The sequence below is a fragment of the Cervus canadensis genome, chromosome 27 (genome assembly GCF_019320065.1).
Source record: "Cervus canadensis isolate Bull #8, Minnesota chromosome 27, ASM1932006v1, whole genome shotgun sequence".
NCBI classification, from domain to species: Eukaryota; Metazoa; Chordata; class Mammalia; order Artiodactyla; family Cervidae; genus Cervus; species Cervus canadensis.
The window spans coordinates 41991272-42007583 of record NC_057412.1 but is presented as its reverse complement, the minus strand read 5'-3'; the positions used below and the strand labels follow the sequence as shown (position 1 = coordinate 42007583).

The 16312-nt window shown below is 40.1% G+C and overlaps 1 protein-coding gene across 5 annotated transcripts in view; it reads right to left on the bottom strand.

The window, feature by feature from the left end:
• The window catches only part of NXPE3 (neurexophilin and PC-esterase domain family member 3), a 59636-nt gene that overhangs the window by 14096 nt on the left and 29228 nt on the right, over window positions 1-16312 (bottom strand). For all 5 annotated transcript variants that reach the window (XM_043448858.1, XM_043448856.1, XM_043448859.1 and 2 more), the window contains 2 exons: window positions 6186-6940; window positions 2984-3057 (listed from right to left, as the gene is read on the bottom strand). In XM_043448858.1, coding sequence (XP_043304793.1) covers window positions 2984-3057; window positions 6186-6940 — 829 coding nt within the window. The remainder of the gene's footprint in view (window positions 1-2983; window positions 3058-6185; window positions 6941-16312) is intronic.

The following is a 16312-nucleotide window of genomic DNA, read 5'->3' as shown; positions in this document are numbered from 1 at the left end:
CTTTTCCAATGAATTGGCTCTTCACATCAGGCGGCCAAAGGATTGGAGCTTCAGTTTCAGCATCAGTCCTTCCAATGAATATTCAGGGTTGATTTCCTTTAAGGCTGACTGGTTTGATCCCCTTGCAGTCCAAGTGATTCTCGAGTCTTCTCCAGCACCACAATTCAAATGCATCAATTCTTCAACCTTCTTTATGGTCCAAGTTCACATCTATACATGACCACTGGAAAAACCATAGCTTTGACTATATGCACCTTTGTTGGCAAAGTGATGTCTCTGCCTTTTAATATGAAATTAAAAGTGTCTTTTAATGTCATGGCTGTAGTCACCATCTGTGGTGATTTCAGAGCACAAGAAAAGAAAATCTGTCACTGCTTCCACTTTTTCCCCTTCTATTTGCCATGAAGTGATGGGACCAGATGCCATGATCTTAGTTTTCTGAATGTTGAGCTTTAAGCCAGCTTGTTCACTCTCCTTTTTCACCTTCATGAAGACACTCTTTAGTTCCTCTTTACTTTCTGTCATTAGAGCAGTACCATCTGCATATCTGAGGTTGTTGATATTTCTGCCCACAATCTTGATTCCAGCTTGTGCTTCATCCAGCCGTGCATTTTACATGATGTACTCTGCATATAAGTTAAATAAACAGAGTAACAATACAAAGCTTTCTCTTATTCCTTTCTCAACTTTGAACCAGTCCATTGTTCCAGGTCCAGTTCCGTTGCTTCTTGACCTACATACAGGTTTCTCGGGAAACAGATAAGGTGGTCTGGTATTCCCATCTCTAAGAATTTTCCGATTTGTTGTGATCCACACAGTCAAAGGCTTTGGCATAGTCAATGAGGCAGAAGTAGATTTTTTCTGGAATTCCCTTGCTTTCTCTATGATCCAAGAAATGTTGGCAATTTGATCTCTGGTTCTTCTGCCTTTTCTAAATCAAGATGTACACGTGGAAGTCCTCGGTTCATGTACTGTTAGAAGCCTGGCTTGAAGGATTTTGAGCATAACCTTATCAGCAAGCAGACTGAGGGCAATCATATAGTAGTTTGAGCATTCTTTGGCATTGCCTTTCTTTGGGACTGGAATGAAAACTGAACTTTTCCAGTCCTGTGGCGACTGTTGAGTTTTCCAAATTTGCTGACACATTGAGTGCGGCACTTTCACAGCATCATCTTTTAGGATTTGAAATAGCTCAGCTGGAATTCCATCACCTCCACTAGCTCTGTCTGTAGTGATACTTCCAAAGGCCCACTTGCCTTCACACTCACTTCACTAGGCAAGTGACCACACCATTGCAGTTATCCAGGTCATTAAGATCTTTTTTGTACAGTTCTTTTGTGTATTCTTGCCATCTCTTCTTAATCTGTTTGCTTCTGTTAGGTACTTACCATTTCTGTCCTTTATTTTGCCCATGGAATATTCCCTTGATCTCTCCAGTTTTCTTGAAGAGATCTCTAGTCTTTCCCATCCTATTGTTTTTCCCTACTTCTTTGCACTGTTCATTTAAGAAGGCCTTCCTATTTCTCCTTGCACAAAGCCACGACCACTTCCTGGCTGAACTCTAAGACCAGTCAGGTGCAAGCAAACCATCTAAAAGCTCCTCCCATTGACCATCCCACTGGACCACTGGGGACATCACAGGGTCACAGGGCACCCATCCAAGCCAGGGTACCCTGCTCCTACTGATTCATGACTTCTTTCATCTTCTAAAAACCCATCAAAAGCCTCACTAGTGACTGAAACTAGTGAGCTAGACAACCAGGGCTGTGGAACAGAGGGTCAGACGTGTTGGTGGGTCAGAGCCTCCAGAAGTGACAGATGTGAGTGTGTAAGGGATACAGTACTCTGGGGGATATCATGTTTACTGACATCTCGACTGTGGAATGGAAGGCCTGGCCGATAAAAGGAAAGCAATTTCCATTCATGATGTTTCACATTTGCATCCTCTAAAATTAGGAACTCATTGGGTTCAAGTAAATCGAATACAGCTCTTCATGAGGAAAAGATGGGGATTTCTTGTGGCAACTGACAGCGAACACCAGAAATACAGACTGGCAGGGTCCTGCCTGCATCGAGACCACAAGTTTTATTTAGCCCACACAATATTTTTTTTTTAAAGTTTTTAACAGGATGCCAATGTTTTGAAATCTGGAGATGCACATTCAAAAATTAAGACTTCAGGTTTTTGATGGAAAAAAAAATCTTCTGACCCGGCTGTGTTGGGTCCACACCGTTGCCTATCGGCCACGTGTAGGAACCGAGAGGCTGCCGCCTCTAGACGGTCCCGGCTCCGCAGTTCCTCCCCACCACTTACACAAGCTGTGTGTGTGGCCGATACTCACACTGTAGGTTCACGTGTATTCCACACCTCATCCTTGTGGCACTAGCGCTTGCACTCTCTGCTTTGTGGGATACCACATACAAGCTTTCAACAGCTAAAAGGACCTCACCTTCCCTCTGCACCTGATCGGAGCCAAAGGGGTGACCACCTTCCAATACGTAAGCTCCTTAATAATGTTCATCCCTGGGACTTCCCTGGTGGTCCAGGGGCTAAGACTCTGCGCTCCCAATGCAAGGGGCCCAGGATCGATCCCTGGTCAGAGCACTAGATCCCACATGCCACAACTAAGAGTTCACATGCCTCAGTTAAGACCCGACAAAAGCCAAATAAATAAATTTTTTAAAAAATAATGCTCATCCTTCTTTTATACAAGTGACTATAGCTCATTATAACTATTCTGCAAAAAACAAAACACATATATTTCATCTTCTACATTTCATCCTCTTACTCTTAATAATATCTTAATTAATATCTGATCCAGGTGGATCAGAATCACCTGGAAGGGTTGTTTTGTTAGAACACAAACCACGCCCAGTAGTAACCAGGGCAAATTAAAGGGGGGCTTTATATCTTCAGGGAAACTACAGAGACTCAACACACCGAGCAAGAAAACAACAAATCATCATATTCGCTCCTCTTTACCTTTTACATTCCTGGGGATCACAGTCACCCAATCAGGTCCACTGGAGTTGATTGGCATTTTGATATTGACACCACTTGAAAGAGGAATAAAAAGAGTACAAGCTCAAATTTATTTAATTTAAGGAATTAATTTATTTATTTAAATTTAGGAACATTTATTTTTCAACATGCATCTTTATTTGCAAATTTTTAAATAGATGGGATTTCAAAGAGCTTTCTAAAGATGAAATATCCTTATAAATGCTAATTCATACAACTGATAATTAATAAATTAGGTATCTTATAATAAGCAGGTTATACGGACACATAAACTGAATAAGAATTAAACAGGTTCTTAATTTTTCACTGCTTCACCCTTAGGTTGCAAACTCCAAAATAACAGATTCTATTTGAATCACTTAATCCCTTGGGCTCAGAGAACGGCTCACACCGATGACCATGCCTACTTTGTCACTACTTGGTTTTCAGGCTACAAGATTATGGAGCATTAAGTCAGATCCCTTAGGCCTTGCCTAGAGAGGAATCCTAACTGGGGACTCATCCATCCCTCAAACGATCAATGTCAATCTTTCTCTTTTTCTTTTTAGTTAGCATAATGCAAAATTTCGGATTTTTAACAGAGTAAAATTGCAAAAATTAAAATCTATATCAGGATTCTGTCAAATGTTTTGTTTTAAAAAACCTATGCCACTTCAAACACTTTCCCAGCAAACTTCTAAGTAAGTAGAATTTTTTATGTGATTCTACTACAGATCTGGCTGGTTCTACTATATCAGCCAGCCTCATCCAGGATATGCAAGTAAAGGCAAAGACAGACATTATTTTATCCTTCTGGATTCACGGGTGTTTTCTGGTTTTAATAACAGGATTTGGTGTTAGGAACATTAGAAAATTTTTACACTAACTTAGTTCTCTAAACTCTTCCCCACTTTTTTTCCACATGACATTTCAGTAAATTACAAGCTATGCTTCTTCCACTCTGCTAAGCCCCTAGGTAGATTGACAACATGCTCCTAAAAGGGGGTAACTGGACACTCTTTATACAGAGGCAAAAAGTACACAGAAATAAAATAATCTGCTCATGGTGTGTGTAAATGCTAAGTCTGACTCTGTGCAATTCTATAAACTGTAGCCCACCAGGCTCCTCCTTCCATGGGATTCTCCCGGCAAGAATACTGGAGTGGGTTGTCACATCCTCCTTCAGGAGATGTTCCCAACCCAGGGATCAAACCTACATCTCTTATGTCTCCTGCGTTAGTGGGTGGGTTCCTTACCACTCCTATTGATAAATAATGTGCCTAATTAAAAAATAAAACCAAAGACCTTTTGTACTGAGCTACACACACACACACAAAAAAACCCTAGGAAGACTAGTACAGTAAATATACCGGGAGCAGTGCGCCCTCTGCTGGGCTTCTGAAAGCATGGCATGGGTCTAGCAAATAATGTATTTAAACTTCTGCCACCAAAACCTGACCGTGGGAAAAACAAAAAATCAGAACTTTATTTTTGAAGCTGCTACAGACTACATGGACTTCCCAGGTGGCTCAGTGGTAAAGAATCTGCCTGCCAATGCAGGAGATACAGGAGATGTGGGTTTGATTCCTGGTCGGGAAGATCCCCCGGAGGGCATGGCAATCAACTCCAGTATTCTTGCCTAGAGTCCCATGGACAGAGGAACCTGGCAGGCTACAGTTCACGGGGTCACAAAATAGATGGATACCACTTAGCAACTAAAACAACAACAACCACCTCTACAAGGGAATATTTTTAAAGTATATATATCATTTAAAAATAAAAAGCAGTTTACATTCTTTCAAATAATTATACTTTCTGACTATGCAATTTTTCTACCTTTTTTATTTCTTAGGAATGTTATTTTATTTTAGGCACTAGTGATAAAGAACCAGCCTGTCAATGCAGGAGACGTAAGAGACTCAAGTTCGATCCCTGGGTCGGGAAGATCTCCTGAAGGAGGGCATGGCAACGCACTCCAGTATTCTTGCCTGGAGAATCCCATGGACAGAGGAGCCTGGGGGGCTACAGTCCTGTCTATAGGGTCGCAAAGAGTCGGACACGACTGAGGCGACAGAGCATGCACACACACACGCATGTAATGTTGAAGAAAATGGAAATTTTACCCCATACTGGTTCTATATACTTCCTTCTGCATATTATGCCATATATTGATCATTATACTGAAAAAGTTTCATACCTATGTTCAAAAATAGGAATATGCGCTCAATAATGCAAAAATTTCAATAGCTATTACCTTGAAAAATACAATTCGCTGTGATATTCCTGGTTTCCCATCAGTTCAGTTCAGTTCAGTAGTTCAGTCATGTCCAGCTCTTTTTGACCCCATGGACTGCAGCACACCAGGCTTCCCTGTTCATCACCGACTCCTGGAACTTGCTCAAACTCATGTCCATTGAGTCGGTGATGCCATCCAAATGTCTCATCCTAGGTCATCCCTTTCTCCTCCTGCCTTCAATCTTCATGCTTATCATTAAATCAATCCAGCAATGTTACCATATTCCTACCTTTTCCTATCAATAAATGTTTATATGATTTTAATAACAAATAATGTGACACTTAAGACTTTTTTCAGTTTCTGAGACATGAAGCTAAAATGTTAGCTTGACTGTTAAGACCTCTAGTAGCCCTGTTCTTAGATGATTTTTTTATCTGTTCTGTGAATAAGTGATCTTGCTTATACAGCTACAGACATGCTATGTAGTTCTGAAGCAAAAGATGTTAAGGTAAAAGAACAAAAATTTAAGGTATTTAATTTGAACTGAAATAAGCATATGTGTGTATGTGTATTAGTCACTCAGTCATGTCTCTTTGCAACCCCATGGACTGTAGCCCGCCAGGCTCCTCTGTCCATGTGATTCTCCAGGCAAGAATACTGGAGTGGGTAGCCATTCTCTTCTCCAAGGGATCTTCCCAACCCAGGGATTGAACCCAGGTCTCCTGCATTGCAGGCGGATTCCTTACCATCTGAGCCACCAGGCAAGTCCCTGAAATAAACATACTAATCACAAAATATCAACCTTTATTTTCTTACCACCTCTCCTGAATTGGGCCAAGTTTGAGAGAGATGTAAGAAGCACATAACCAAAATAAGAAAGTCTCCTAAGTGGGACAAAGACAGTGGAAAGGGACTCTTCAATCCCCACCTAGGACAAGGAGCACATACCTCTGGAAGAAAGCATTCTCTGGAGCAGTGAGGAGGCCCTTCAGGTATCCGCCTTTGAAATGGTTAATTCTGCTGCTGCAAGGGAGCTTCTTTGGTTTGACGCAGAACCAGGGTTCCCCAGTGTAGAGGTCTGTGAAGTTGCAAAGGGGAAGACTCCCAGGAAGACACACGTTACACTCCGTAGTTTCAGAAATCCTCCCTGACCGGAAAAGGCTCTTGAAATAGACCCTATCTGGTTTCTTTTCCTGCAGGTTCTGAAGAACTCGGATGCCTTCACTGGGGTGGACCAGAGATATGGACACTTTAACTTGACCTGGCCAGAGCAGAGTGAAAAAGACCTTGTAAAACCCGTTCTGGTAGTCCACCACTCTGCCCACGGCCCCTGCCTGGAGCCTAGGGGAGTGGATTCTGGCCTGCAGGTAGTCCCCGCCATATTTCTTGGGCTTTCTTTGAAAATCCTGCACATGAACCAGCACCTCTAGCTGGCTTCCCACCCTGAAGAAGGCTGCAGAGTTCAAGATGACAAAATAGCTGGAAGAAGGATCGGTGCTCTTCAGAAAGGGGACTGGGCCTACGTCCGGCTCCTGCCACTGCAGGGCGGCCAACAAGGAGTCCTCCTCCAGGCGCTCCCGGCTGGACAGGATCTGGCGCTCATAGCCGCAGTAAGGATTCCGGCTGCTTCTCACCACCTGGGAGGACACGAACTGTCCACCACTGTCTATGAACGTGGCTGAAGCGGTCTCGTGGTCCAAGTACTGCAGAGAAAAACACAAACAACAGAAACCACAGCTATGACAAATCTCCCTACGCCAACCAAATAAATCCCTGCTTCAGTTTAAATTTTAATAAAACTTACTTGGAAAAAAAAACTTTATTGGGATGACATTGTTTAAAAAAAAAAACCACAGCTCACCAGTTTTATAAGGGTTTCACAGCAAATATCAGAGAAAAATCCCTTTGGTGCTTCCAGAAGGAGATGGGGGAAAGGAATCACTCTGAAGTACAGTAGTTTTCCTTTATCCTCAGGGGATATGTCCAAGGCCTCCCCAATGGATGGCTGAAACTGTGGGTCATACTAAACTCCGTATATACTGCTTTTTCCTATACATATATACCTATGATAAAGCTTAATTTATAAATTAGGCACAGTAAGAGTGGGTAGCTATTCCCTTCTGCAGTAGATCTTCCCAATCCAGGGATTGAACCTGGGTCTCCCACATGGCAGGCAGATTCTTTACCATCTGAGTCCCTAGGGAAGCTCTGAACAATGATAACTAATAATAATTATAAAACTAATAATTATAATAATTTGCTGTAATAAAAGTTACATGAATGTGGGGAAGGAGCCAAGATGGCGGAGGAGTAGGACGGGGAGACCACTTTCTCTCCTACAAATTCATCAAAAGAATAACTGAACGCAGAGCAAACTTCACAAAACAACTTCTGATTGCTAGCTGAGGTCATCAGGCGCCCAGAAAAGCAACCCATTGTCTTCGAAAGGAGGTAACACCGACTACACCGGAAGGGGCCTGTAGATATCGAGAAGTGTAAGCTGGAACGAGGAGCTATCTGAAACTGAACCGAACCCACACTGACCGCAACAGCTCCAGAGAAATTCCTAGATATATTTTTACCTTTTTTTTTTCTTTTTTATTTTTTCTCTTTTATTTTCTTTTAAAATTCCCTATTACTCCCCCATTACTCCTTAACTTTCATTTTCATAGATTTTTACAATTTTTTTAATTAGGAAAAAAAATTGTTTTTCTTGTTTTTTTTTTCCTGTTTCTCTTCTATTTTCTATTTTCCTTTTTCTCTATTTCCTTTTAAAGTCCTCTATTACTCCTCTACTACTCTTTAATTTTCATTTTCATTACACTATAACCTTACAAAAAAAAAAAAAAGAGAAGTCCTATTTTTAAACCGAACTTCATATATATTTCTAAAATTTTTTGTGTGTGTTTTGGTTTTTGTTTTTAATATAGTATTTTTAAGAGTCTAACCTCTGCTCTAGATTTTTAATCTTTGTTTTTCAGTATATGATATAAATTGTGGACATTTAAGAATCCAATATTCAGTTCCCATTTTTATTCAGGAGTGTGTTGATTATTCTCTCCCAATCTTGACTCTCCGTTTTCTACCTCAGAACACCTCTATTTCCTCCTTTCCCCTTCTCTTCCCAATCCAATTCTGTGAATCTCTGTGGGTGTCTGGGCTACGGAGAACACTCTGGGAACAGACAACTGCGTAGATCTGTCTCTCTCCTCTTGAGTCCCCCTTTTTCTCCTCCTGCTCATCTCTATCTCCCTCCTCCCTCTCCTCTTCTTCATGTAACTCTGTGAACCTCTCTGGGTGTCCCTCACGGGGGAGAATCTTTTCGCCATTAACCTAGAAGTTTTATTATCAGTGCTGTATAGTTGGAGAAGTCTTGAGGCTACTGGAAGAATAAAACTGAAATCCAGAGGCAGGAGACTTAAGCCCAAAACCTGAGAACACCAGAAAACTCCTGACTACATGGAACTTTAAGTAATAAGAGACCGTCCAAAAGCCTCCATACCTACACTGAAACCAACCACCACCCAAGAGCCAATAAGTTTTAGAGCGAGACATACCACACAAATTCTCCAGCAACGCAGGAACATAGCCCTAAACGTCAACATACAGGCTGCCCAAGGTCACACCTAACACATAGACCCATCTCAAAACTCATTACTGGGCACTCCATTGCTCTCCAAAGAGAAGAAATCAAGTTCCACGCACCAGAACACTGACGCAAGCTTCCCTAACCAGGAAACCTTGACAAGCCAATCATCTAACCCCACCCACTGGGTAAAACCTCCACAATAAAAAGGAACTACAGACCTCCAGAATACAGAAAGCCCAGTCCAGACACAGCAATCTAAACAAGATGAAAAGGCAGACAAATACCCAACAGGTAAAGGAACATGAAAAATGCCCACCAAGTCAAACAAAAGAGGAGGAGATAGGGAATCTACCTGAAAAAGAATTTAGAATAAAGATAATAAAAATGACCCAAAATCTTGAAAACAAAATGGAGTTACAGATAAATAGCCTGGAGACAAAGATTGACAAGATGCAAGAAATGTTTAATAAAGACATAGAAGAAATAAAAAAGAGTCAATTAAAAATGAATAATGCAATGAATGAGATCAAAAACACTCTGGAGGGAACCAGGAGTAGAATACGGAGGCAGAAGATAGGATAAGTGAGGTAGAAGGTAAAACGGTGGAAATAAATGAAGCAGAGAGGAAAAAAGAAAAAAGGATCAAAAGAAATGAGGACAACCTCAGGGACCTCTGGGACAATGTGAAATGCCCCAACATTCGAATCATAGGAGTCCCAGAAGAAGAAGACAAAAAGAAAGGCCATGAGAAAATACTCGAGGAGATAATAGCTGAAAACTTCCCTAAAATGGGGAAGGAAATAGCCACCCAAGTCCAAGAAACCCAGAGAGTCCCAAACAGGATAAACCCAAGGCGAAACACCCCAAGACACATATTAATCAAACTAACAAAGATCAAACACAAAGAACAAATATTAAAAGCAGCAAGGGAGAAACAACAAATAACACACAAAGGGATTCCCATAAGGATAACAGCTGATCTATCAATAGAAACCCTCCAGGCCAGAAGGGAATGGCAGGACATACTGAAAGTAATGAAAGAAAATAACCTACAACCTAGATTACTGTACCCAGCAAGGATCTCATTCAGATATGAAGGAGAATTCAAAAGCTTTACAGACAAGCAAAAGCTGAGAGAATTCAGCACCACCAAACCAGCTCTTCAACAAATGCTAAAGGATCTTCTCTAGACAGGAAACACAGAAAGGTTGTATAAACGTGAACCCAAAACAGCAAAGTAAATGGCAATGGGACCACACCTATCAACAATTACCTTAAATGTAAATGGGTTGAATGCCCCAACCAAAAGACAAAGATTGGCTGAATGGATACAAAAACAAGACCCCTATATATGCTGTCTACAAGAGACTCACCTCAAAACAAGAGACACATACAGACTAAAAGTGAAGGGCTGGAAAAAAATATTTCACGCAAATGGAGAACAAAAGAAAGCAGGAGTCGCCATACTCATATCAGATAAAATAGACTTTCAAATAAAGGATGTGAAAAGAGACAAAGAAGGACACTACATAATGATCAAAGGATCAATCCAAAGAAGAAGATATAACAATTATAAATATATATGCACCCAACATAGGAGCACCACAATATGTACAGCAAACGCTAACGAGTATGAAAGAGGAAATTAATAGTAACACAATAATAGTGGGAGACTTTAATACCCCACTCACAACTATGGATAGATCAACTAAACAGAAAATTAACAAGGAAACACAAACTTTAAATGACGCAATGGACCAGTTAGACCTAATTGATATCTATAGGACATTTCACCCCAAAACAATCAACTTCACCTTTTTCTCAAGTGCACACGGAACCTTCTCCAGAATAGATCACATCCTGGGCCATAAATCTGGTCTTGGAAAATTCAAAAAAATTGAAATCATTCCAGTCATCTTTTCTGACCACAGTGCAGTAAGATTAGATCTCAATTACAGGAAAAAAATTGTTAAAAATTCAAACATATGGAGGCTAAATAACACGCTTCTGAATAACCAACAAATCATAGAAGAAATCAAAAAAGAAATCAAAATATGTATAGAAATGAATGAAAATGAAAACACAACAACCCAAAACCTATGGGACACTGTAAAAGCAGTGCTAAGGGGAAGGTTCATAGCATTACAGGCTTACATCAAGAAACAAGAAAAAAGCCAAATAAATAACCTAACTCTACACCTAAAGCAATTAGAGAAGGAAGAAATGAAGAACCCCAGGGTTAGCAGAAGGAAAGAAATCTTAAAAATTAGGGCAGAAATAAATGCAAAAGAAACTAAAGAGACCATAGCAAAAATCAACAAAGCTAAAAGCTGGTTTTTTGAAAAAATAAACAAAATTGACAAACCATTAGCAAGACTCATTAAGAAACAAAGAGAGAAGAACCAAATTAACAAAATTAGAAATGAAAATGGAGAGATCACAACAGACAACACTGAAATACAAAGGATCATAAGAGACTACTACCAGCAGCTCTATGCCAATAAAATGGACAACTTGGATGAAATGACAAATTCTTAGAAAAGTATAACTTTCCAAAACTGAACCAGAAGAAAAGAAGATCTTAACAGAGCCATCACAAGCAAGGAAATCAGAAACTGTAATCAGAAATCTTCCAGCAAAAAAAGCCCAGGACCAGATGGCTTCACAGCTGAATTCTACCAAAAATTTAGAGAAGAGCTAACACCTATCTTACTCAAACTCTTCCAGAAAATTGCAGAAGAAGGTAAACTTCCAAACTCATTCTATGAGGCCACCATCACCCTAATTCCAAAACCAGACAAAGATGCCACAAAAAAAGGAAAACTACAGGCCAATATCACTGATGAACATAGATGCAAAATCCTTAACAAAATTCTAGCAAACAGAATCCAACAACATATTAAAAAAATCATATACCATGACCAAGTGGGCTTTATCCCAGGAATGCAAGGATTCTTTAATATCCGCAAATCAATCAATGTAATACACCACATTAACAAATTGAAAAGATAAAAACCATATGATTATCTCAATAGATGCAGAGAAAAGCCTTTGACAAATTCAACACTCATTTATGATTAAAACTCTCTCTCCAGAAAGCAGGAATAGAAGGAACATACCTCAACATAATAAAAGCTATATATGACAAACCCACAGCAAGCATCATCCTCAATGGTGAAAAATTGAAAGCATTTCCCCTGAAATCAGGAACAAGACAAGGGTGCCCACTCTCACCACTACTATTCAACATAGTGTTGGAAGTGTTGGCCACAGCAATCAGAGCAGAAAAAGAAGTAAAAGGAATCCAGATAGGAAAAGAAGAAGTGAAACTCTCACTGTTTGCAGATGACATGATCCTCTACATAGAAAACCCTAAAGACTCTACCAGAAAATTACTAGAGCTAATCAATGAATATAGTAAAGTTGCAGGATATAAAATTAACACACAGAAATCCCTTGCATTCCTATATACTAACAATGAAAAACAGAAAGAGAAATTAAGGAAACAATACCATTCACCATTGCAACAAAAAGAATAAAATACTTAGGAGTATATCTACCTAAAGAAACAAAAGACCTATACATAGAAAACTATAAAACACTGATGAAAGAAATCAAAGAGGACACAAACAGATGGAGAAACATACCGTGTTCATGGATTGGAAGAATCAATATTGTCAAAATGGCTATTCTACCCAAAGCAATCTATAGATTCAATGCAATCCCTATCAAGTATTTTTCACAGAACTAGACCAAAGAATTTCACAATTTGTATGGAAATACAAAAAACCTCGAATAGCCAAAGTAATCTTGAGAAAGAAGAATGGAACTGGAGGAATCAACCTGCCTGACTTCAGACTCTACTACAAAGCCACAGTCATCAAGACAGTATGGTACTGGCACAAAGACAGAAATATAGATCAATGGAACAGAATAGAAAGCCCAGAGATAAATCCACAAACCTATGGACACCTTATCTTTGACAAAGGAGGCAAGGATATACAATGGAAAAAAGACAACCTCTTTAACAAGTGGTGCTGGGAAAACTGGTCAACCACTTGTAAAAGAATGAAACTAGAACACTTTCTAACACCATACACAAAAATAAACTCAAAATGGATTAAAGATCTAAATGTAAGACCAGAAACTATAAAACTCCTAGAGGAGAACATAGGCAAAACACTCTCTGACATAAATCACAGCAAGATCCTCTATGACCCACCTCCCAGAATATTGGAAATAAAAGCAAAACTAAACAAATGGGACCTAATGAAACTTAAAAGCTTTTGCACTACAAAGGAAACTATAAGTAAGGTGAAAAGACAGCCCTCAGATTGGGAGAAAATAATAGCAAATGAAGAAACAGACAAAGGATTAATCTCAAAAATATACAAGCAACTCCTGCAGCTCAATCCCAGAAAAATAAATGACCCAATCAAAACATGGGCCAGAGAACTAAACAGACATTTCTCCAAAGAAGACATACAGATGGCTAACAAACACATGAAAAGATGCTCAACATCACTCATTATCAGAGAAATGCAAATCAAAACCACAATGAGGTACCATTACACGCCAGTCAGGATGGCTGCTATCCAAAAGTCTACAAGCAATAAATGCTGGAGAGGGTGTGGAGAAAAGGGAACCCTCTTACACTGTTGGTGGGAATGCAAACTAGTACAGCCACTATGGAAAACAGTGTGGAGACTTCTTAAAAAACTGGAAATAGAACTGCCATATGACCCAGCAATCCCACTTCTGGGCATACACACTGAGGAAACCAGATCTGAAAGAGACACGTGCACCCCAATGTTCATCGCAGCACTGTTTATAATAGCCAGGACATGGAAGCAACCTAGATGCCCATCAGCAGATGAATGGATAAGGAAGCTGTGGTACATATACACCATGGAATATTACTCAGCCATTAAAAAGAATTCATTTGAATCAGTTCTAATGAGATGGATGAAACTGAAGCCCATTATACAGAGTGAAGTAAGCCAGAAAGACAAAGATCATTACAGCATACTAACACATATATATGGAATTTAGAAAGATGGTAATGATAACCCTATATGCAAAACAGAAAAAGAGACACAGGTGTACTGAACAGACTTTTGGACTCTGTGGGAGAAGGCGAGGGTGGGATGTTTCGAGAGAATAGCATGTATATTATCTATAGGGAAACAGATCACCAGCCCAGGTGGGATGCATGAGACAAGTGCTCGGGCCTGGTGCACTGGGAAGACCCAGAGGAATCGGGTGGAGAGGGAGGTGGGAGGGGGGATCGGGATGGGGAACACATGTAACTCCATGGCTGATTCATGTCAATGTATGACAAAACCCACTGCAATGTTGTGAAGTAATTAGCCTCCAACTAATAAAAATAAATGAAAAAAAATTTTAAAAAAAAATCATCACCCAGGGGAAAAAAAAAATGTTACATGAATGTGGTTTCTCTCTCTCTCTCAAAATATCCAATCGTGGTGTACTTTTCCATCTTCTCATGATGAGGTAAAAGGTTAAAATCCCTATGTGATGAGAGGAGGCAAGGTGAAGGACAAAAGCAGCGAGACGCAGCGTCAGGCTACTACTGACCTTCTGACGGTAATAATGTCAGAAGCAGGGTCATCTGCTTCAGGTGATCCTGTACTCAGCCAGGATGATGTCAGTGGTTGAGGATGCTGGGTGGGAGAGAGCAGGACGGCACAAGAGCTTATCATGCAGCTCAGCACAATTTCAAATGGGTAAGTTGTTTATTTCTGGAATTCTTCCATTTAATATTTTCGGATCACAGTTAACCAGGGGTAACTGAAACCACAGAAGGTGACACTGTGGATGGGGAACTACTAGATGTCAGAGGATTCTATTCTTTTTTTTTTTAACAAGGCCTGCCCCCAAGAAAAACTATTTTACCAGAGCCTAACCTACTGGGGTTTTATCAGAGCCTAACCAAACTGAGGTAAAGGACATACCCAACACCAGTCCATTCTAAACATTCCATCCAATTTAAGAGTTGGTGGGGGGGTGGGGGGCTGAGACTAAGAAGCAGCTCTGAAGTTCACAGACTCATTAAAGGACTGAAGATCACAGGATTATAAGATGCTTCACCTCCCCCACATTTCATCTCCACATCATGAAGAGTCTGTTTACTGGAGTTCCTTTTAGGCAGTACCTCCTATCCAGCTTTCAGCAAAAAAATTACAAGACATACTAAAAGGAAAAAAAAAAAACACAGTGTGAAAACACAGATCAAGCATCAGAACCAGACTGAAAAATGGCAAGAATGTTGGAATTATCAGACCATGAATTTGAAACAACTATGATTAATATGCTAAGGGGCTCTAATGGAAAAAGCAAACAACGTGCAAGAAATAATGGGCAAGGTAAAGAAAGAGGTGAAAACCCCAAGAAGGAATCAAAAACCAAAAAAAAAAAGCCAGACAGAGCAGACAGGATTTTTTAAGTAAGGAAAAATACTCTAGCTGAAATTATAATGATTGGCAGACATCCTTATACATTTGTCCAAACTGATAGAATGTATAACATAAGGAGTGAATCCAGAAGATATTAAGAAGAGGTGGCAAGAATACACAGAAGAACTATACAAAAAAGATCTTCATGACCCAGATAATCATGATGGATGTCACCTAGAGCCAGACATCCTGGAATGTGAAGTCAGGTGGGCCTTAGAAAGCATCACCATGAACAAAGCTAGTGGAGGTGATGGAATTCCAGTTGAGCTATTTCAAATCCTCAAAGATGATGCTGTGAAAGTGCTGCACTCAATATACCAGCAAATTTGGAAAACTCAGCAGTGGCCACAGGACTGGAAAAGGTCAGTTTTCATTCCAATTCCAAAGAAAGGCAAGGCCAAAGAATGCTCAAACTACCGCACAACTGCACTCATCTCACACGCTAGTAAAGTAATGCTCAAAATTCTCCAAGCCAGGCTTCAACAGTACGTGAACTGTGAACTTCCAGATGCTCAAGCTGGATTTAGAAAAGGCAGAGGAACCAGAGATCAAATTGCCAATATCCGCTGGATCATTGAAAAAACAAGAGAGTTCCAGAAAACATCTATTTCTGCTTTATTGACTACACCAAAGCCTTTGACTGTGTGGATCACAACAAACTGTGGAAAATTCTTAAAGAGATGGGAATACCAGACCACGTGACCTGCCTCCTGAGAAATCTGTATGCAGGTCAGGAAGCAACAGTTAGAACTGGACATGGAACAGACCAGTTCCAAATTGGGAAAGGAATACAACAAAGCTGTATTTTGTCACCCTGCTTATTTAACTTTTATGTAGAGTCCATCATGAGAATCGCTGGGCTGGAGGAAGCACAAGCTAGAATCAAGATGGTCGGGAGAAATATCAATAACCTCATATATGCAGATGACACCACCCTTATGGCAGAAAGTGAAGAACTAAAGAGCCTCTTGATGAAAGTGAAATAAGAGAGTGAAAATGTTGGCTTAAAA